Source organism: Lepus europaeus, chromosome 1, assembly GCF_033115175.1.
Source record: "Lepus europaeus isolate LE1 chromosome 1, mLepTim1.pri, whole genome shotgun sequence".
In the NCBI taxonomy this organism is placed as follows: domain Eukaryota; kingdom Metazoa; phylum Chordata; class Mammalia; order Lagomorpha; family Leporidae; genus Lepus; species Lepus europaeus.
In genome coordinates, this window is record NC_084827.1 from 111,608,428 (window position 1) to 111,632,393 (window position 23,966).

Below are 23,966 nucleotides of genomic sequence, written 5' to 3' on the forward strand. Positions count from 1 at the left end.
ACTGTGATGGAAGCATTTCAGGCCAGTGTTGTGTGCAGCCTGGTGGGAGGACAATAGAACACTATTATCTGGGAAACAAATGTTTTATGGGGCAACATTTTAGGACTTAATTCAAAGGCTTCCTTAATTAATGACTTGCTCTGGCCATCAAACCTCCAAGTCCTTTGCCAAGGGAGAGTCTCTTAAGCATCTTCAGGTCTCACAGTCAGATGACTGGTCCTGGACAGCCCTGCTCCCCATCTGTTGCTACCTCCTGAGAGTGGACCTCGTCCTGCTCTTCCGTCTCTCACTCATATTTCCCAGAGTGGCCTCTCTCTTGCCTCCTTCCTCACAGTCTTTCCTCATGTGCTAGTTTCTGAGAGCAGCCTGCAGTGGTGCCTAGGAGCCCACAGAATTGGACTCAGATCTGGTTTCAGCTTGTCCCCACCTTGTGGCTTTGCAAAAATCAGGTAGCATCTCTGTGCCTCAGTTTCCATATAAAGTGAAGGTCAAAGTGCTCCCTGTGTTACAAGATTGTTGGTAAGAATAAATCTCAGTGTCAGAGCCTCTGGTGCCTGGGAATCACTGGACAAACAGATGTGCACCAGGTAGTCAAGGTGGAGTGTGGCTTGGAGAAAAAGCAGGCAGAAACGCCTGCATGGCCAGAGGTCTGCGTGGCGGTAAGTTAGAGCAGCTTCGAGTAAATTCTGCAGTTTAGAGTTCTGGGTGATTGTCAGGGATGGTGGCAGGGCAGCTCAGGTAGCTGAAGGAAATGGAGTTACAAGAGGGGAAGATAGGGCTGATGATAATAGCAAGAGTTGCCCTGAATCCCTGCTGACGGCGTACAGTAGCATCCCAGCCTGGTTGACCTGAGGAAGACTTTTCTCATCTTCCATCCAACACACAAAATCAAGTGGTTGATTGCCCTTTGTCATCTTGAACCTTAAAAGCTTGATGGTCAATGAGGATGATTCTGATTCCAGTTGAGTATAGTCTGCCCCCTACTGATCATTCAGGGTGGTTTTTGTTTTTGTTTTTAACTCAAATGGGTTTAACTGGCATCAAAAAAATGTTGTCGTTGCCTTTGTCTCCAGGGATTATTGTAAAAAATCAAGTTAAGTCTGTTAACCTACAAATCCCTTGATACTGTTAGGCGGGGTTTAATTTCCATGTCTCAGAAGTGACTTTTCCCATTACAGCCTAGTGTGACTGGGGCAAGGGTGATTTACACAGGGCCCAGAAGGTGTCGTGCATAAAGGCCTTCAACTCCAAGCATTTGTGATGAGGCAAGGAGTAATGGGGAGCTTCGGAGGACCTTAAGTTCAATGAGAAAAAAATACATGTTTGTATTATTCACTAAAAATAATCTGCATCGTATGGAAGCAGAGTGTGTTTGGAAAGTGTGTGTGTGTGTGTGTGTTGGGAGAGAGGAGGAAAGCAGGAAGACGGACTCTGGGGTATTGTAAATCCAGCTCAATGCCTGGGCCAGGCCCACCAAAAGTGAATCAGTGGTACTATCTTGTTGTTTTCTATCATGCAAATAAAATTTTATTGTGCCCTTTTCCACAGTAATATAATCAATGGAAGGTTAAATATTAACTAAATAATTCACAGCAGACAAGATTATGAGCTCTTGGTCTTGAAGATTGGGTAAATGCAGCTTATACAGCAGTTCTTTATTTCATTTATGTTTGCTTCCAGAAGCCACAAAGTCATGACACAGCTAGCAGCAGCGAAAGTCGTACTGAAGCCAGACAGCCCTTGCTTTTAGAACCTGGTGGAGAAACTCCTTGCTTTTCAAGTAGCCTTGAAGTTGCAGCTGATCATGAGAATTCTTATGGTCCTATCTGCCATCTTTATTTATTCTGAGTTGAATTTTGAGAACAATGTTTAATGGGAATCTTCAGAAGAGCTATGAAAATTAATTATGTTACACATTCTTTGAAGAAAATGTGGTAAAGTTGGCAGTGAGGCCATGTAACTGCCACAAACACGTTCAGATAACATGTGAAAGTTTTCTATAATATGCCCTTTGATGTGATTCTAAGCCAGCAGCCATAAAACTTTGGTAAAGGGACAGATAAATGTTTCAGACTTGTAGGACATGTAGTCTCTGTTGTAACTACTCAACCGAGTCCTGCTGCCGTCACAAGAAAGCTGCCACAGACAGGAAGTAAACACATGGATCTGAGAGTGTCCCAGTAAAACTTTATTGACAAGCACAAATCTCTGGCCCTTTGCCTTGTCTCCACTCTAACGTGGAATAACTTGATATATGTATGTTTGATGTATTTGTGTTAGTATGTGTGTGGGGATGTCAGAATCGAGATTGGCTACTAGATATACTAAAGTCACATCTATGCACATTTTAAAAGCTTTCAGTAGTAACAATAGTAAATTCAAAGTCTTTAATTAATTTCTTGACAGTTATCTCCCTCAGTGACCTAAATCTGTATATAGTTGGGGAAACATCTAATCCACTGGGGGAAAAGTGTTGAAATGAATTCAGCTCTAGATTTAGCATGAATGGAATTTTATTCAGATTTTAGAGAAGAGAATAATTGATCCATTCCTGCCAAGACTACTCCACTTTTAATTGAACAAACATTTTCCAAATCAGTCACACTTTTTCAATCCTTTCCAAATATCCCCATTAAATATGTACCCTAGGGAACATTTTTAGAGACTTTGTGAAAATAAAAGTGAATTCTAATTACGCTTTTTGAAAAGCCTTGTTATTTGCAATTTCTTTCTTTGAATGGTCTATTCAAGCATACTCAGTGGTGATCCAGAAATTCACATCCAGTTAAAAATACAACAACCAGATACATTGTGAGTGATTTAAGACACCCAGAGGTTGACATTTGCATGCATCATGGAAACTCTTCACTTCATGCGCTGCTAAGAGAAAGGTAGAATTTTTCTCATGTGGAGCAACACAGAACCAGCTGATTTCCATACATCACCCTGAGTGTCTCAGTTGTTCAGTCCCTTGTTTCTTTGTTCTTTTTATTTTTTTAATTTTATTTATTTGAAAGAGATACAGAGAAAGGTAGAGAGAGGTCTTCCATCCATGGTTCCATCATCTTGCAGATGGCTGCGACAGCTGGAGCCATGCCGATCTGAGCCAGGAGCCAGGAACTTCTTCCGGTCTCCCATGTGGGTGCAGAGGCCCAAGCACTTGGGCCATCTTCTACTGCTTTCCCAGGCCACAGCAGAGAGCTTGATCAGAAGAGGAGCAGCCGAGACTAGTACCAACACCCATATGGGATGCTGGTGCTTCAGGCCAGGGCATTAACCTGCTATGCCACAGTGCCAGCCCCCCCCCCCTTTTTTTTTTAAATCAAACTCTCAAACCTTTAGAACTTGTGCTACTAATTGTTTTAGAAATCTTCACAAGACAAGATGCGTCAGTGAATTAAACTGCTAGGAATTCCTGGTAGAATATTTCATTTTTACTCTAATGATTTGTGATTTTTCTATTATAACAGTTTATTTATTTATTTTTTTAACTTTTATTTAATAATTTCCAAAGTACAGCTTTTGGATTACAGTGGCTTCCCCCCCGCCCCCATAACTTCCCTCCCACCCCACCTCTCCCATCTCCCTCTCCCTCTCCCATCCCACTCACATCAAGATTCATTTTCAATTATCTTTATATACAGAAGATCAATTTAGTATATCTTGAGATTTCAACAGTTTGCACTCACACAGAAACACAAAGTGTAAACTACTGTTTGATTACTAGTTATACCATTGATTAGCATAGTATAACACATTAAGGACAGAGATCCTACATGGGGAACAGGTGCACAGTGACTCCTGTTGTTGGTTTAACAATTGACACTCTTATTTATGGGGTCAGTAATCACCCAAGGCTCTTGTCATGAGTTGCCAAGGCTATGGAAGCCTTTTGAGTTCACCAACTCCGATCTTATGTAGACAAGGCCATAGTCAAAGTGGAAGTTCTCTCCTCCCTTCAGAGAAAGGTACCTCCTTTGATGTGACCCGTTCTTTCCACTGGGATCTCACTCACAGAGATCTTTCATTTAGGTTGTTTTTGTTTGTTCGTTTGTTTTGTTTTTTTGCCAGAGTGTCTTGGCTTTCCATGCCTGAAATACTCTCATGGGCTTTTTTGGCTGGATATGAATGCCTTAAGGGCTGATTCTGAGGCCAGAGTGCTGTTTAGGACATCTGCCATTCTATGGGTCTGCTGTGTATCCCGCTTCCCATGTTGGATCATTCTCTCCTTTTTAATTCTATCAGTTAGTATTATCAGACACTAGTCTTGTTTATGTGATCCCTTTGACTCTTAATCCTATCATTATGATCAATTATGAACTGAAACTGATCACTTTGACTTAGTGAGATGGCATTGGTACATGCCACCTTGATAGGATTGAATTGGAGTCCCCAGGCATGTATCTAACTCTACCATTTGGGGCAAGTCCGATTGAGCATGTACCAAACTGTACATCTCCTCCCTCTCTATAACACAATTTTAACATTAAGATTTAACAGAACACTGTTTTTGGCTTTGTGGATTTTGTTTTTTAGAGTTTTTGTATATATATGCATGCTGTTAGTTCTGTAGCTACCCATCTCCAGAGATTGTATTATATTTTAATATTCTCAATAGATAAGCAGTTTAAGAGTGATTATTCCTGGCATATATCAACTCTATCTGAAATCTTTACCATCTCCCTCTGCCTGTTCACCCTGGTGTGGAGGTAGATGGAGCCTGAGTGGCTGCTCTCCCTTGCCCATTGCCAAGTTACCTGCCTGAAGTCCACTTCCTGCTGCCCACACTGAGTTTTACCCCAACTCTGCACAATCCCAGTAAAGAGAAAGAGAACTTTATTGACCTTTAGAGAATAGCATGTTACTCTGTTAAAAAAAACACCTGAATTCCTATGTGCTTTGAATATTCATATAAGAAAACCACTATCTAAAAGAACAAAAACCACGGGCGACTTCCCTTATTACCTTTTTGTCATAAAATGAAATCAAACTTCAACTCCGCTGCTGTCCGTTTCCTAGAGAGTTTGAAAATCTATGGGATGGGTCACCTCATTCTAGTTACCTGGCATCCATTCATGTGAGTTAGACTCTACGAATTCTGTTTATTAAGTGGATGCATGTCGTTTGCACCTGGGAGAGAAGCACCTTTCCTCAACTTTGTACTTCAGAAACATTTCCTATTTTTCACCAGCTCCATACACCAAAATCAGCCCTCAGTTAAAATCACAATGATTGTTATTCCTTTTATGAGAGAGCTCACCAGTGTTTTTTTTTTTTTTCACTCAATTGTAAAAATTATTTGCCAAAGAGGCTACATAAGACTAATAATACTTTTCCCAGCAGTTGGGGGCATAAGAAACAAATTCCTTGTTGTATATGGTGTCATGTATATGTTTTTAAAATGAAAAATGGTTGACTTTTTTCATAGGCAAATATCTAGTGTCTGCTCAGATCGAACATTATTTTGAAGACTCTGCTTAGGCTAATCACTGTGATGGGAGTTCCATCGTATGGAACCTCAGCCTTCTGTCTTAATAAGAGGTGGATCCCTCTGGCCATGTGGTGTTAATATTTTATTGTGCGTGAAATTCCCCTAGAGAACTAATTAAAGATACTGCTTCTTGTCCTAACAGTTGAGGATGGACCCCAGGTAGCTGGAATTTTACCCGTACCCAGGAGTTTCTGTTGTGGACACTACACAGAGAAGACCAAGAAACTCTGGTTTAGATTCTCTACATGCTATTTAGAAATGTAATAAGGAGAAAAGCCGCACTCTCTTACCAGATTTTGATTTTAAAATGAATGACTCATCCTTGAATTCTTGCCTTTCAGACTGAACTCTGAGGTTGAGTCAAGACTATCTCTGATTGTTTCCTGTCTCTGAAAATTAACATTTGGGAGAAGCCACTGGAAAAAGGGGCCGAGGTTGGGTAAATATCTGGTGGGAGGGGAACATAGAAGCCCTTACAGATGGGTGTCAATATGAAACCATTATGACAGAACAGCAGGAGGTTGGGGACGGCATTTGAAGTAGCTGGCAGGGCCAGTCTGTTTTGAATAAGGGCTTTGGGATCAGTTTTCAGTATGAGGGTTAACAAGAAACAACAAGCTCTCTTTTAATTGCTGCTTCAGAAAATGAAGGGAAACATTACCAACCTAAACTGCTAATATTCTTCTAGCCATGTTTGTTTCTACACACTAATCACTTTCAGCAGTTACAAATATTAGGATGGACGTTTTCCACCCTGCATTGATAAAATCCCCATTGACAATTTGTTTAAAAGCTGTTATTTGGACTGGATTCAGTGCCTACTCAAAGAAATGTATCAGGGTTGAGAGGAGGTAGCATACAGAATAATAACTGCATGGTTGTTGTGAAAGGTATTTCATTTTGTCTAATGTTTTCTGAAGCAGAAATGTAAAAGACAAAATCAATTATTCATGCTTCTTTATATTCGCACAGATATGACTAAAATTAAAATTCATCTTTTGCTATAGGCATCACTCTGAGCCCTTCAGTAATAAATACTTTCCAGGACCAAGGGATTTATGCACAAATCATCTTCACAAAGCAACATTTGTCTGAAAAACAAGGTTCTTATTTTTAAAGGAGCCTTGCCACATTGTTAAGGGAATTGTGTTGTTTGTGGACGTTTATATCAGATACAAATTTAGAAACTTAATTATAAAGTGATCCTAATCCTCCATTAACTATTTTAGTAAATTTCTATTTATTTGCGTTTTTAATTAAATAGAAAAAAACCTCTTGCTCTCATTCAGTGAGCCAAGAGTAACCATTGAGAGCTGAACAATGGGAAATGTGGAGAGTATTGTTCTGGTACAGGACCTCACTTGAAACTGTATTAAGCAGGGGTAAAAGATAATCTCATTGAGCTGTTGAATTCAGCACCAGAGTTTTCATGGAATTGTGTGTAGAAAACAGTTGAAAATACTGTAATTGATCCATTGTCTTGAAGCAGCTATTGTCTGGCAGAACACTTATACCCCAGGTATAATGGAGTCACAAGTAATAAATAGCCAGGCTGCCTTCCAGCGGCGGATATCATCAGTGTAGTTACTGTTGTACATAAGGCATTTTGGCATTATCCAACCTTAATGACTTAGGAAAACCCTAGATACCTCATTATCATCAGAAATTCAGATATAGGTAAAACCAGTAAGTTGTACCTATACATAGTCACTCATTAACCCCAGGCTGTGGTCGCTGCCTTCTGCCAGTGAGCTGAGAACTAGACTTAAATGTGATTCTAAATGGAGGAGCACAGTGGTAGGCCAACAGGTGGCACAGGTTTGCAATACTTGGTTCTGCTGTAGGCAGTCAGAATTAACTGTGGCAAGACACACAGTTCTTCTGACGTTAGTGTCCACCATCAATGTATTGGGACTAGTTTGGAGACTAGGTTAATTGAAAATAAGAGAAATAGTTGTACTTCATTTTAAAATTATCTGGCCTCATGCAGGAAACTAGTATACTGTTTATCCTAGTGATAAACCAATATGTAGCCGGTGCCGCGGCTCAATAGGCTAATCCTCCGCCTGCGGCGCTGGCACCACGGGTTCTAGTCCCGGTCGGGGCGCCAGATTCTGTCCTGGTTGCCCCTCTTCCACGCCAGCTCTCTGCTATGGCCAGGGAATGCAGTGGAGGATGGCCCAAGTCCTTGGGCCCTGCACCCCAACGGGAGACCAGGAGAAGCACCTGGCTTCTGCCTTCGGATCAGTGCGGTGCGCTGGCCGCAGCGCGCTGGCTGTGGTGGCCATTGGAGGGTGAACCAACGGTAAAGGAAGACCTTTCACTCTGTCTCTCTCTCTCACTGTCCACTCTGCCTGTCAAAATAAATAAATAAATAAATATGATTGTTTACAATGTTATACTTTCTAGAAGAGGAAAGTAAGCTATATGTTTACTAAAGTATACACAGAAGCAAGTATTTCATACTTTTAAAGATTTATTTATTTATTTGAAAAGCAGAGTAATGGGAGGGAGAGGGAAGACAGAGATTGAGAAATTGAGATCTTCTATCCACTGGTTCACTCCCCAAATGCCCACAACAGCCAGTGATGGTTTTGCCTGAATCCAGGAGCCTGGGACTCCATCCAGGTCTCCCATGTGAGTGCCAGGGACTCAAATATTTGGACCACTATCTGCTGTCTTCCCAGGAGCATGAGCAGGAAATTGGATTGGAAGCAGAGAATCCAGGACTGGAACTGGCACTTTGATATGGGATGCAGGCATCCCAAGCAGTAGCTTAACCTCTGTACCACAGTGCCCACCCTACACAGAACAATTGAAGCAATTAAACTTTTTGAAATTGATCTCTCGGGCCAGGGTGGGCGCTGTGGTGCAGCAGGTTAATACCCTGGCCTGAAGTGCTGGCATCCCATATGGGCGCTGGTTCAAGACCCTGCTGCTCCACTTCTGATCCAGCTCACTGCTATGGCCTGGGATAGCAACAGAAGATGGCCCAAATCCTTGGGCCCCTGAACCTGCATGGGAGACCTGGAAGGGGCTCCTGGCTCCTGACTTTGGATCAGCACAGCTCTGGCTGTTGCGGCCATCTGGGGAGTGAACCAGTGGATGGAGGACGTCTCTCTCTCTGCCTCGCCTCTCTCTATGTAACTCTGACTTTCAAATAAATAAATCAATCTTAAAAAAATTGATCTCTCAAACCTCAAGTTGACAAATTGTAGTGACGTCAACAGTTACTGGGCTACTGAATGAGAAGGATGCATGTCTGTCTATTTGTCTCATTCTAATTTATGGAAATGGAGTTAGTAGATTAAAGACTCCAAGTGTAGCTAACAGGCCTAGAATTATAGAACTGACAGCTTAAAGATAGCCTGATTCAATCTCTTAATTCTACAGATGAGTAAACTAATACTCTTAACAAAAATTTTAAAAAATATTTAGAATTGGAGCCTGGACTACAGATTGGTTTCCTTCAATATGTGGCTCATAATTGTCCAGGGAGATGAATAAAATGCATACATTCTTTGGGAGTTCAGACACATCAATAAGACCTAGGTTTTAACTTTCTTGGTCTTTTGTTTTAAAGTAGAAATTGCCTTAATCACAGACAAACTCAGCAAAACCTAGCTGTTTAAATTGAACTGGAGGATAGAAAGTAGAATATACTCTGAGTTGTAGGAAAGATGACCATGGAGCTAGGTTACGACACGTCAGGGTCCAGAAGCAAGGGCCCCTTTGATCCAGTGAATCAAGGACCAGAACAGAAGCCGTGAAGACAAAGTGGCTGCAGAGGGAAAGGAGACCCCTCTAGAACCTCTGCGTTCTCCTCGGGTAAAAGATGAAATTAAATCTGAGAACTCTGCCTGACCTCACTGCTGGTGCCAGTGTCACTCAGGACAAACTCAGAGTAGCTTGCTGAACATCTGCCCACCTTACAACTCTTGCCCACACTGACTCTCAGAACAAACTTAAGGATAGTTCCAGGGGCTGGCACTGTGGAATAGTGGCAAAGCCTGCTCTACTTCCAGTCCAGCTCTCTGCTATGGCCTGGGAAAGCAGTAGAAGATGGTCCAAGTCCTTGGGCCCCTGCACCTGCTTGGGAGACCCAGAAGAAGCTCCTGGCTTCTGATCGGCTCAGCTCCAGCCAGTGCAGCCATTTTGGGAGTGAACCAGTGGATGAAAGACACCTCTCTCTCTCTCTCTCTCTCTCTCTCTCTCTGCCTCTCTGTAACTCTGCCTTTCAAATAAATATATCTTTAAAAAAAAAGATGTGTATTTCAAAGGAATTGAGAAGAAACCTGTAAGACTTAAAACTCAGCCCTCTTTCATTGTGATAGTGACTGGGAGTAAAATTAATGAGTAATTTTAAGTGCTTTGTAACATTCAAATGTGGCAGGCGCCGTGGCTCAACAGGCTAATCCTCCGCCTCGCGGCGCTGGCACACCGGGTTCTAGTCCCGGTCGGGGCGCCGGATTCTATCCCAGTTGCCCCTCTTCCAGGCCAGCTCTCTGCTATGGCCCGGGAAAGCAGTGGAGGATGGCCCAAGTTCTTGGGCCCTGCACCCACATAGGAGACCAGGAGAAGCACCTGGCTCCTGGCTTCGGATCTGTGCGATGTGCCGGCTGCAGCGACCATTGGAGGGTGAACCAACGGCAAAAAGGAAGACCTTTCTCTCTGTCTCTCTCTCTCTCTCACTATCCACTCTGCCTGTCAAAAAAAAAAAAAAAAATTCAAATGTGATAAATATAATCAAGTTTTTAAAGCCCACAAATAATTTTATTTCTGACACCTTAACCTCCCAATTCATCTGTGAGCATAAATGTTACCTGAAATGATATATACCAAGACTTAAATAATGGAGTGATTCCTTCTCTGTTCTACAAAATTATTTAATCTCTTTTTTTTTTTAATTTTTTTGACAGGCAGAGTGGACAGTGAGAGAGAGACAGAGAGAAAGGTCTTCCTTTGCCGTTGGTTCACCCTCCAATGCCGCCGCGGTTGGCGCGCTGCGGCCGGCGCACCGCGCTGATCCGATGGCAGGAGCCAGGTACTTCTCCTGGTCTCCCATGGGGTGCAGGACCCAAGGACTTGGGCCATCCTCCACTGCACTCCCTAGCCACAGCAGAGAGCTGGCCTGGAAGAGGGGCAACCGGGACAGGATCGGTGCCCCGACCGGGACTAGAACCCGGTGTGCCGGCGCCGCAAGGCGGAGGATTAGCCTAGTGAGCCGCGGCGCCGGCCAAAATTATTTAATCTCTTTTAAACACAGCTATTCCTTGGTATCCCTGGGGATTTGTTCCAGGACTCCCTACAGATAACAAAATCCATGGATACTCAATTCTCTTGTACAAAATGGAATGGTATTTGCCTATAACCTTTGTATATTTTCGATATACTTTAAATCATCTAATATGAATGCAATATAAATAGTCATTTTGCTCAATTGTTTAAAGAATAGCAATGGAAGTAGTCTATATGTGTTCAGTATAGGTGCAACTTGTTGAATGTTTTTGATCAACGGTTGGGTGAATCTGTGAATGTAGAACCCACAGATGAGAAGACCCAACTGTAAAGGTAGTAGGTAGAAAGAAGAAGGTGAAAAAAATAAAATCTTGCCACTCTAACGTCTACTCCTCTCTCCCTCTCTTACCATACTCCAGCCACGCTAACCTCCTTGTTTTTCCCTGAGTATTTTAGGAAAGAAAGATAATGGACAGAGCCTTGGCCTTTTTTGTTTTCTTTGCCAGGAACATTGCCCTCATCTACCTGTGTCACTAACTCCCTATCTTCAAGTCCCCTTCTTACAAAGGTGTACCTTGACCCTACTTTCTGGTATTGCAGTCTGCTGCCCCCAGCAACTGGGACCTACTACCCTCCATATCACAAGTGGTCTTCCTGCCTTCTCCCATGGGATTTTTCTACCTTGCAACAGGAGAGACCATTTGCTTATTGCATTTATTGTCTGTTTCCCTCACTAGAATATATAAGTTTCACAGAGGCAGAAATCTTCATCTATTTTGTTGGCTTATTTATCCTCGAAGCTTAAAACAGTGTTGGAAACACAGTACATACTCAAACAGGACTTTCAGTGAGTAAATGAATATTGACCTCCTAGGATAGAAATTTAGAAAAAAAATTCCTCCAGATTTCACCCCAAGGTTGCTCTTTCTCACAAGCAGGATCTGTTCATAGGTCAGTTTTGTGCCATGCTTTTCACTTTGATTTATTTGTCTCTAGATGAACATCTGTAGGGGAGTCCAAAGCTTTCAAGTAGAGCTACATTAGGGCCAATCTTGGCGTTTAAGTTCCAGAGATACTCAAGTTTATTACGCACAAAGCTAGACTCAAACTAAAATGTCAGTAAAAGGGAGACTGGATTTCTAATGAACAGAAATTCCATATCACAGCAAACCATATCCAGATAGTGAGGAAGTAATATCAGAGAAGGATGATCCTTCCACTTACACCAAGAAACAGCTCCTTTGAAGCTGACCAAAATAAGGATGGTCAATTCTATTTATTCTGCAAATATTAATTTTAATTAATATGGGCTGATAATACTTAAAATTCAGGGCTCATTTGTGTGGTACCCATTAGAAAAGCCACTAAATTAGGATTTCAATGGGGATATTCCAAGGAATGATGCTAACATTGAGATGCACAGTCCAAGAAATCTGTGAGATAACAAAAAACAGTCATTGCTTTTTTTAATCCATTTGGATTTCTATTAAAAAAAAAAAAAAACTTCCATAGTCTGAGTAACTTATAAAGAGCAGAAGTTAATTTCCCACACAGCTCTGGAGGCTGAGAAGTCTAAAATCAAACAAGGCACTGGCAGATCTGATATCTGGGGAGGGCCTGTCTCCTGATTCATAGATGGCACCTTCTATATGCATCTTCATGTGCCAAAAGGGACACTAATTCCATTCATGAGGGTTCTGGCTTCATGACCTGATTGCCTCCCAAAGGTCCTGTGTCCTAGTGCCATAGCCTGTTGCCCCAACGAAGATGCCACAGTCCAAGCAAAAATACCACCTGCACCTCCAGAATCTTCCTAGTGTTCAAATCCAAGTAATTTTCTTCTTTTGAAACCTTGCGATTATTTCTCCCATAGTTCCAAATTCCTGGGTTTAGTACAACACACCCTTTATGATTTGGCCTCTGACCCAGCATCAGTCACACTTTCCATAGTCACTTGTCTCCTGTGAGTCTCTCCTGTTATATGGTGGGCTTTTTGAATATAGGAATTATATTTTTTTTTTTCATTTTAGTATCCCAGTGCTATGTCCATGGAGGTTCTTAGTAAGCATTGGTTTGATGATTGAATGAATGAATGGAAATGTGATGTTGCTAAACCCTAACATGGCTGTTTCTTTATTCCTTCCTCAAGGACTTTGGCATTATGTTCCTGCACCACCTTGTAACTATTTTCTTGATTACCTTTTCATATGTCAACAATATGGCCCGAGTAGGCACCCTTGTCCTTTGTCTTCATGATTCAGCTGATGCACTTCTAGAGGTAAGAGATTTCTTTCATCTTTAAGAACATAAAATGCAGGGCTGGCGCTATGGCACAGCGGGTAAAGCCACTGTCTGCAGTGCCTGCATCCCAAATGGGTGCCAGTCGAGTCCCAGCTGCTCCACTTCCAATCCAGCTCTCTGCTAATGCGCCTGGGAAAATGGCAGAAGGTGGCCCAAGTACTTGTGCCCCTCACCCATGTGGGAGACCTGGAAGAAGCTCCTGGCTTTGTCCTGGCCCAGCACTAGCCTTTGCAGCCATTTGGGGAGTGAACCAGTGGATGGAAGATCTCTCTCTGTCCCCTTCTTTCTAACTCTGCCTTTCAAATAAATAAATCTTAAAAAAAAAAAAAAAAAAAAAAAAAAAACAGAAAATCCAGAATTGAGGAAGTACCCAAGATCATCAGGAGTCCTCTGTTATGCTATATGGTGCTTAGGGTCAATAGTTAATGACTGCTTTGAAATTGCAGGATTTCTTTGTGGATTAAATTGGTGATAATGCGACTTTAATATAAACTTTAATTTTAAAAAGGCCATCATGTTAGCATTCTAGATTAATAGAACAATGAAAATCTTTACTACTTGACTCTTAAGGAATGTATGATTTCACAATAGAAAGACCATTATTTGAATAGGTTTTCTTTCTTGTGTAAAGAGTTTCATACTGATTTATATGGAAAAGGTATTTAACTATTTATTAAAGGGAGCTGCATATACCAGTGAAATTAAATATTCATCATAATTTTTTGATATTTATTTATTTTTAATGTCAAAGTGACAAAGATGGAAAGACAGAGAAAGAAAGAGAGACATATATATCTTCCATCTACTGGTTCACTTCCCCAAATGGCCTCAACAGCCAGGGGTAGGCCAGGCCAAAGCCAGGAGCTTCATCCAGATCACCAAGTGGGTGGCAGGGGCCCAAACACTTGAGCCGTCTTGCACTGTTTTATCCAGGTCATTAGCAGGGAGTTTAATTGGAAGTGAAGCAGCCAGGATATGAACTGGTGCCCGTATGGGATGCCAGAGTCACCTGCTGCACCACAATGCCAGCCCCTCATCAGAATTTTTATTGCTAACACACGTATTGCTCTAGTATTTTTACAGTGAAAGTTGTATATGAATTGCAAATTATAAATAGAAATGTTTTCTTTGCATAAAAATACAAAAAGAGTGTGGAAATACTGGTTATATTAAAATAAATTTCTAAACCCTTATAGTTTAGAATTATTAAAGTGATAAGACAAATAAATAAATAACTAAAATATTCAAAAACATTTAAAATTCCTAAGGCAAATCTTGATGTGGCACTTATTCTTAATGATGTACAAAGTCATATTCCATATTATATGATTGAACAAAAGTTTTTTCACTTTATATTAAGAAATATATATAACTGATCAAAATTAGCTTATAGTAATATAAATTCCATGTAGAAATGGGTCTTAGAATCTGGATTCTGATTTTTTGTCACTGTTGGGCCACAGTTTTACCTCCTTTGAAACATTTACTGTTGGGGCCAGCGCTGTGACACATCCTCTGCCTGCGGTGCAGGCATCCCATATGGGCACCGTTTCTAGTCCTGGCTGCTCCTCTTCCAATCCAGCTCTCTGCTATGGCCTGGGAAAGCAGTAGAAAATGGCACAAGTCCTTGGGCCCCTGCACCCACATGGGAGACCCAGAAGAAGCTCCTGGCTCCTGGCTTCAGGTCAGTGCAGCTCCAGCCGTTGCGGCCATTTGGGGAGTGAACCAACAGAAGGAAGACTGCTCTCTCTGTCTCTTCCTCTCACTGTCTGTAATTCTACCTCTCCAATAAATAAATAAAAATCTTAAAAAAAAGAAACATTTACTGTTACTGTGAATATAGAAATGCCCTCCAATGATCTGTTATTGCTCTATAAGCAGAAATCCTAGGCCATAAAACTTAATCTACTATAAAAGCAATTAAAATTTGAAGTAAATACAGTACTTTATTAATTATTCTGGCCCCTTTAAGAAAAATACTCCTCATACTCCAGATAAGATAGGTAACCATTTGACACTGTGACTTTCAAGTGATTCAAGCTCAACTCAATTCACCATATGTTAAAGGAGAATGTGATTAGCATATGGAAGTTCCCTGAAAATCGGTTATCATTTGGTTAAATATTAACTTTGCTTAGAAGTAGAAATCTACACAGCAACCTGAGTTTTGAAATCAATCCTGCACAACCAGCTGACCTTAAAGCCTGTGGAAATGGTGGTTAGAGTCATGATTCAGAAAATATTAATTGAATTACCATCTATTACTTTTAGCTATTAAAAAAAAAACAAAACTGCAGGAATCCCAGTCATGTGGCTTAAAGCAAATGTTCTTCACCACCTGGATTCTCTTTAACGTTATAAAATAATGCTTGAGGCTGTCCAGTTGATGAGCTATATCTACTGTCAGCCCTTCAAAATGAGCTCCACAGCCTTGGACATTTCGGAAGAGTCAATGCTTAATGCTTATTTGCTGAAGTCTAGTGAATGAATATAAAAGAAAAATAACGTGGCTCACCTAGCCAGAAGAAAGCAGAAGGAGCACTTTCTTTTAACATAATTACATGTTACACCCAAATTATTCATGAAATTCAAAGCTGATAATCCTGGCTTCCACTCCATTAATAGATATCCCCCTTTGGAATACATTTCTTATTTTTTTTTTAAGATTTATTTATTTATTTGAAAGGTAGAATTACAGAAAGGCAGAGGCACAGAGAGGGAGAGAGAGAAAGGTCTTCTATCCGCTGGTTCACTCCCCGGATGGCTGCAATGGCCAGAGCTGCGCCTGTCCAAACCCAGGAGCCAGGCGCTTCTTCCAGGTCTCCCACACAGGTGCAGGGGCCCAAGCACTTGGGCCATCTTTTACTACTTTCCCAGGCCACAGCAGAGAGCTGGATCGGAAGTGGAGCAGTGGGGGCTCAAACCGGCACCCATATGGGATGCTGGCGCTTCAGGTGGCAGCTTTTTCCGCTCTGCCACAGCACCAGCCCCTGCAATACATTTCTTTCATGGCTCTGTGCTTTACTTTAAGTATTAAATTGTAACTTCTTTGGATACTGTCAACAATCTTTTTCAAGGTTGACTCAGCTAATTTAAATTTCCAAGTAGAAAATAATGTTATGAATTCAGAAGATATCTTCAGTTTAGAACCCGAAGTGCAGGTGCTGCAAACTCTGTAAAAATGTGAAAAGAGGTCATCAAGCAAAATTGTGTTGTGTGTCTCACACGTTCTTGCTTAGAATCATCTAATCATCTGTAAAAAAAAAAAAAAAAAAGAGAGAGAGAGAGAGAGATGGTAGAGAGAGAGAGATGTAATTTCTCCCCTAGACTAATTTGTAACGAACAATGTGGTCACTTGAATCACTGTCATAAGTTGTAGGAGTATTTCTCACAGATACTCTGACCACGTGTGACTTTCATCTAGAAAATGAGCCATTAATGTAACTGAAAAGTCTACCTCAGTGGATTAGTTGAAATAACATGATCTTGACACTTTCTTCATTTCTAAGTTTGTGAAAGTAAGCCAAGAAACTGTCTTCCCCCAGAACTCTGTCTGTTCAGAGAAAACCTATAATTCTACAAAGAAAGGAAGAAAAATGCATAAAAGCTCCACAGAGTCTCCACAAAGTTTGTGGCCCTGGTATTCTGAACCCATTAAAGGTTTAAAGGATTATCCAGTATCTTCTGTTTTGACCCGTTATGCCAAATTTCTGTGATGGTGACTTTGGCTTGCTAATGCCATCTATAATGCAAGAATTTCTTATTTTTCTCTCTGTTTTCCTGAAATCAACCATATAATTGAATTTTTCAGGTTGCTGAATATTGCATTAAATCTGTGATAGTCAGTGGTTCTAGTTATGGCTAATACTGCATTTCGCTCAACTTACGGGTAATTTATAAATACTGATGCGTGATGCATGACATTTCAAAGTAGCAGGCAATTTTATGCCCCTCATAAGTTATATCTTATAGGGAACTCATGCATATTGAAAGAAACTTTTCATTTATCAGCTTAACTAAATTAATATGTCACACTCCTTCCTTTCGCAGGCTGCCAAAATGGCAAACTATGCCAAGTTTCAGAAAATGTGTGATCTCCTGTTTGTTATGTTTGCCATGGTTTTCATCACCACCCGACTGGGTATATTTCCTCTCTGGTGAGTATGCCAGTCTTCTTGAATGACAGAGCCACTCCTTTTATGTAAGCTGGGAATTTCACTCCAAGCACTTAGTAAGAAGCTTAAAGGTAGCGGGAGAGGGACTTGAGAAACAGTCTGATATCTCCGTCCAGAAGAAAGTTGCACTCTTTACTCGTTTTTCACATGATGGTTTGGAAAGGATGAGGCTTCCCTAGGTCCTGAAGCCCCAGAATGCTGCTTGTCATTGGAGACACTCGAGTGTGACAGAAGAACCTCATCTGCAGGGGGTTGAATGAAGGAAGGAAGGGTGGTGCTGCTACAGTTTGTGTGTTAGGGACCTCCTCCAGAGGTTCACAAAAAGCTGTTCCTGGACCAGCAGCAGCAACCGTACCTGGGAATGTCTTAGGCACCCACATTTGTTGGGCCTAACCCCTTGCTGGCCAAGTCAAAATCCAGAGCTGAGGCTTAGCAATCTATATTGCTAACATCTTCCTGACGGTTCTGCTGGCTTGCAAGCCACTGTGCAGAGTGATTCTCCTCATCAGCTGTGGTTATAGCTAAAGCAGATGGAAGGGAAAACTCAAAAATAACCCCTGATATTGTCTCTGGCTCCTGAGTGTGCGGATGTCTTTTCTTGTGTTAAGAACTAAGGGAGGGATATGACGGATTTTGATGGAATTTGACAGTCCTTTCCACAGGAAATAGGTCCACTGCCATTAATCTTTTTTCCTGGAAAGCAATGCTTGAATGAAGGGGGTGGGGAAGAACCTCCATACTACATGAAGTCTTTCACTGCTGGTAGATTCTTTTTGCATTTTGAAAGAAAGATTTGAATGGGGAATTAAAACAATGGAAATTGGAAAGCATAGAGAAATAACAGGATGCAGTAATATCATGACTTTCCATCCTAGTAGAAAAAGTTGGGGCTCTAAGTGAATAATATGTGTCACTGGGGTTCTGTTAAAGAAGTACACACACACACACACACATTCACACATACACAACTTCTCCTTGAGGGTCACGGCCCTATTGAACGCTTAGTCATTATGAAATTCATTTCTAAGCAGCAGCACTGTGTGTGTGCAACAGACATTTGTAAAACCTCATTATGGCTTAATAGGATTGTGGGTAGGAAACGCTGAAAACAATTTTACATATAATGTGTCCGTAATTATTTCAGGGTTGGAGGTGCTTCAAGATTATTAGCAGAACTAGCATTAAGAATTTAAATAAAATTCAACCAAAACGCAGGAAATGCCTTCTCAGAAGAATGATAGAAAGCTTTTCCTGCTGACAACTTGGTTTAAAGAAGTTAGCATCACTCTGCAGTACCTTGATCTGCTTACTGTCCAATCAGGGGTGGAATTACAATTCAAACACAGCTCTTCTCTTTCCTTCAGGTTAGTAGGTGAAAGCTCTTAAGGTTTCGGCAGTGAAGAGTTAGTGAACACATAGACCCCGGAACACAGCAATTGTATCATGCTACAAATATAATAGCTCCAAGGTATGCCCTGTGGTGATGACCCATACTGCCTAGGAGAGTCCTGGTAACTCAACACAATGCAGGAGCTTACACTGCAAATGCTGTAGGACTTGCTAGTATGCCTCCTAGCACAGCCACATTTTTAGAAACAACTCGTGGAGAGAAACATTTACTGTTTATAATACAAGGAATCACTTCTCTATCTGCTGCTGTTGCAATTGTGCATCTAGTGAATAAAACCCTTTTCAGGTATGCCCAGTAAGTTATGTTAGTGCTTACATGACCTTTGTTTTCATCTTGCTTCAATTACTGGAGTGTAATGAACATCATTATTATGTACATTTTAGTGTCAATAACAAGGTTCAAAAAACTCATGTTGATATTATGAAATTATTTTTAAAAATTCTTTTAGACTGGGGAATCCTAGTTTTGACAAGGCACACTCAGGTTACCTGCTCCTCTGATCTCCTCCCCTACTTCCTCTGTCCACGATAAAATTTTCCTGTTGGTTTCCTTGATCAGGGACCTTGCTTCAGAGATTAAAAACAAACATACAAAGTACCTTTTTAAATGAAATACAGGTCTTTATAACTTCTAAACTAATAACTACGTCATTCTAAACCTCTACACTAACTTCTAAACTGGTGTAGAGTCCCATGAAGCTATTTGTAAACTGTGTATGTTGTCTGTGATTTTGTCCTGGGGGATTTATGCTCCCTCCCCTGCTCAAAAATGTACCTTCTGGAAAATAGGATGAGTGTACCGCACCACTTCTAGTGGGAAACTCTCAAGAGAGTGGAGGTTTTAAAATGGAAGTATGTATATATGTATGAGAGAGACAGGAGGAAGGGCAGGAGAGTGAGTCCAAGTGCTGCCACACTTTGGTTCACTCCTCAACTGCCTGCAGTGGTCTCGCCTGGAGCAGGGCTGAAGTCAAGAGCTGGGAACTCAATCAAGGTCTCCCACCTGGATAGCAGAAACCTAATTGCCTGCGCCATCACCGCTGCTTCTCAGGGGCTTCGTTAGCAAAACATTGGAGTCAGGAGCTAGAACCAGGTACTCCAATTGTGGGAGGTGGGCATCTTGACAGCCAAACACCTGCTCCCAACAGAGTGAAGAGTTTAAGTATTTCGTCGTTAGTAGGCTTTTCTTCTCAGAAAGCCTCTGTAATCCTTTCCACTGTGCTACTTGTTCTCCTTTGTGTGTTCCCCAGAATTCCTCGTCATGATGCTCTGAATGTGGGCTGGCTGGTACAAAATATAAGAGAATTAACAATTTTATTTAGCACAGCATCCTGGAGTGAGCTTTTTAAGCAACTTTCACATTGCTCTGTGATCTGATACACAGGAGTTGCTGCCAGATTAGGTCTCTCTTATCCTGAGTTTTTTGCATTTTTATGTTTTTATTTGTAATTATGACTTATTTTTATACCTAATTACCAACACTACCTTTATTCCTGTTAGATTTCATCATACCATTTTCAGACATTATCCTACCCCAAGTGAAGACTCTTTATGACATTTAATGTGATGCTTAGCCCTTCCAGCTTTATGTTACTTGCTAATATGCCTTTTATGCTTGCTGCAACTCACCGAAGAAAAGTATTGAGCAGGAGGGACTCCTGGTACACCACTAGGGAATTTTTTTAGATTGACCTCAATCCCCCAAACACTGTCTTCTGTGTAATTTTTCCACTGGTAACTAAAGCCTTCCAATCGCTCTGTCATCTTGCCTACTGTTTCCCTGTATTGTTAAAAAGTATATGAAAAACTTTTGTCAAAGGTCTTTTGGAACTCAGGATTAATTCTTTTTAAGGCAGTCTTTCTACAGATAGAGGAGGGTCAAAAAATACTACGAAGCCATGTTTTAGGAGGTGTTTCCAACTTTGGATTGACACGTCTAAGTACTTGCCCCATTTGCTTGGTCATCACTGTAGCAGTGAGCTTATTAGTCCAAAATGCCTAGTCTCTGATCTCCCATATTGCTTACATCCATGGACTGTCATTCTCTAGGGTGTTAGTGGAGAGTTATTGGTTACTTGCTGTGTAACCAGTGTTTGCCTGGATGCTGAGAATTAAATTAGACCTAGGACTTCTCTTGAGGTACTTGCTGTTGAATTCCTACAGGTCCTCCCTTCTGGACTCTGGTTTATTTTAATCCGGGGAAGGAGGACTAAAGTCTATAAATTATTTTCTGGACTTTTACTGGACATAGGTAATATAAATTGATTATCAATATTGGAGTAATTTTGTTGCATATCCTGAGGAGCTCTGTTGGGAAAATAATACGTTGTACCAGATAAAATATGTATGCTAAATAGCCACTCACCTGTGGATGAGAAGGTGCACATAGAATGGACTTCATTTCTAATAAGAATTTCATAGACCTGTTTCTTCAAAGATGTACTTCAGGTTAAAAATAAAAATGAACTCATTCCTTGTTCCCTCTATCCCTGTTTGTTTTCAACCAGTTTCTTTGGAATCACCAGCTGTACCTTCCAGGTTGCTCCTAACTATATCTGTGTTCCCTCAAGAGCCATCGAAATGCTTGTAATTGGTGGGTTTAGCAACACCTGGCTCCTTCTCTGTTTTATCTTTGACCCATGCTCCTCAGGGACAGCATCCACCATGATCAGCTTTTTTTCGAACCACACACCATTGCTCCAGCCACAGTACACCCTTCTGGAACAACACCACCCAACAGAAATATCATTCAGTCTTAATGGTGATTTTGTATGTGAAAAGCAAAAAGGTATTATGTATTTAAATAACATACTTGTTTAACTCCATGCATTCAAAATAATATTTTAACATACCAATGTTAAGTAATTAAATATTAAAATTTTTAAAATATTAACAATTACACTCTTTAAATGCCAAATCTTTGAAATCAGATATGTTTCATATCACTGTGTCTCTAAATTTAGGCTAGCTACATTGCGCATATTCCCTAGTCATGTGTTAGCATATCGGAGAGTGCAGTTCTAGAAGAAAAAGAAAACCAATCCCACAGCTTTTGTCAGTAACCAGATTCTACATATTTACTGGTGTCTGGGCATCTGGGTTGACATTCTTAGGTCTACTGTTTGCTGTTGTTCATGTGAGTCATGACAGTGCTGTGGCTAGCTGGGACATTTGAATCAGAGTGCCTGGGTTCATATCCTTTTTCACCCTCCATTAACAGCTTTGTCATCTCATCCCTCAAATATGAGTGATGTTGCTATCTACCTAAGAGGTTTTTGTGGCCATTAAATTAGTTATTATCTCTATAGAGGTAAATAAAATATATTCATAGTAATTGTTAGGTCAGCACTGACTTTTCTTAAAAAGTTGAGATTTCCTATTTAGTATGAAACAAAAGGTCTTTCAGGAATGAGTTACAGGAGCCAGGATTGTGCTACAGCAAATTAAGTTGCTGTTTGCAACACTAGCATCCCTTATCAGAGTGCCAGTTTGGATCTGGGCTACTCTAATCTTCCATTCTGGCTGTCTGCTAATGTGCCTCAATGAAATACAATGGAGGCAGCTCAGATGCTTGGGCCTCTGCCATCCATGTTGGAGACCAGGATGGAGTTCCTGGATCCTGGCCTCTGCCTGGCCCGGACCTAGCTGTTGCCGCCATTTAGAGAGAATGGAAGAATCTCAATCTCTCTCTCTCTCCCCACCCCACTTTTCCCTTTGAATAATAAATCTTAGGAAAAAAAAAAAAAGAATGAGGGGTCGGTGCTATGGTGGAGTAGGTAAAGCCACTGCCTACAGTACCGGCATCCCATATGGACACTTATTCAAGTCCTGGCTGCTCCTCTTCCAATCCAGCTCCCTGCTAATGTGCCTGGGAAAGCAGCAGAAGATGGCCCAAGTCCTTGGGCCCCTGCACCTGAGTGGGAGGCCCAGAAAAAGTTCCCGGCTTCTAGCTTCAGATCAGCTCAGCTCCAGCTTTTGTGACCATTTGGGAAGTGAACTAGCAGATGGAAAATCTCTCTCTGTAATTCTCTCTCTCTCTCTAACTCTGCCTTTCAAATAAATAAATCTTTTTTAAAAAGTGAGAAAAAATGCTAATAAGTCAATAAAGTATTTGAAATGACTGAATAGTTCAGAGAAATAGAAATGACAAAATTATTTTAAAAAAAAATTTAACCTCACCGTAAGTAAAAATAAATTCAGAATACAGCCTCTGGACTAAACACAAGTATTCTAGAAGCGAAAGCTGAGATCTGGGATGGCAGAAGTCTCATACCACACACCCGGTGGTTCCTACCTGTGGCTGTGCATTGGATTCTTGAAGTGCAACTGAGACCCCAACCCCTACCTTTGGAAACACTGATTTCATTGTTCTTGATGTAGCCTGAGCATGGTTTTTTGTTTGTTTGTTTGCTTGAAAGTGGGGGAAGGGGATCTTCTATTCACCGATTCACTCCCGAAATGCCCACAAGAGTTGGGAGTGGGCCAGGGTCTAAGAATTCAACCTTGGGCTCCCTTGTGGGTGCCAGATACTCAGGTCCCTGAGCCATCACCTGCAGCCTACCATTATCAGGAAGTTGGAATTCCGAGTGGAGCCAGGACTTGATCCCAGGGCCTCTGATATGGGATAGCAGCATCCTTACTGCTGAGCCAAACACCTACCCCATGAACATGGGTTTTTAAGGATGCTAAGGTGCAGCATGGTAACGAACCACTCTTCTAGTTCTCTGCCAGTGTCCCTGCATGTGCTTCTGCACTACTGTCAGAGGCATGCATGTGGGGAAATGTCAATGCTGCAACAAGAGAAATGCAAGACATAGTACTAGAGCCTCATTTTTAAAAATTTACAAAGTTTGGCAAAACAGAAAGGAAGTTACCTTTGTAGCAAGTTGTCTCTGGGATGCAGTTGTATGAGAGATTATTTCTCTGTTTCTACTTTCTCTGTTTTAATCTTTCTAAAGTAAGTATGCATTGCCTTTTAATTGAAAAATGTTAATTTAAAAAGACTTAGGGGCATCCTTCTTAGATAATTAACCATATACTGGAGTAGAGATTTACATGTGTATTAGCATGTTGATTTTAAAACATCAACTATGTTGCAGTATATTTAACATGCCACAAAATTCACCCTTTTAAATGATACAACTCAGTGGTTTGTAGTACAGTCACAGAGTTGTGCAGCCATCACCACAGTCACTGTTAGGATATTTTTGTAATTCCCAAACGATACACCCATCAGCACTCACTCTCCATTCTTCCTCCACCAGTCCCTGGCAGTGATTAATCTACAGCCTGTCTCTGTATATTTGCCTATTCTGGACTTTTTATATAAATGGCTTCATACAACATGGTCT

The 23,966-nt window shown here is 41.1% G+C and overlaps 1 protein-coding gene across 1 annotated transcript in view; it reads left to right on the forward strand.

Annotated features, from left to right (window-relative positions):
- CERS6 (ceramide synthase 6) overlaps positions 1–23,966 on the forward strand; it is a 345,732-nt gene that overhangs the window by 263,696 nt on the left and 58,070 nt on the right. The window contains exons 7-8 of the mRNA XM_062187587.1: positions 12,879–13,007; positions 17,081–17,187. Coding sequence (XP_062043571.1) covers positions 12,879–13,007; positions 17,081–17,187 — 236 coding nt within the window. The remainder of the gene's footprint in view (positions 1–12,878; positions 13,008–17,080; positions 17,188–23,966) is intronic.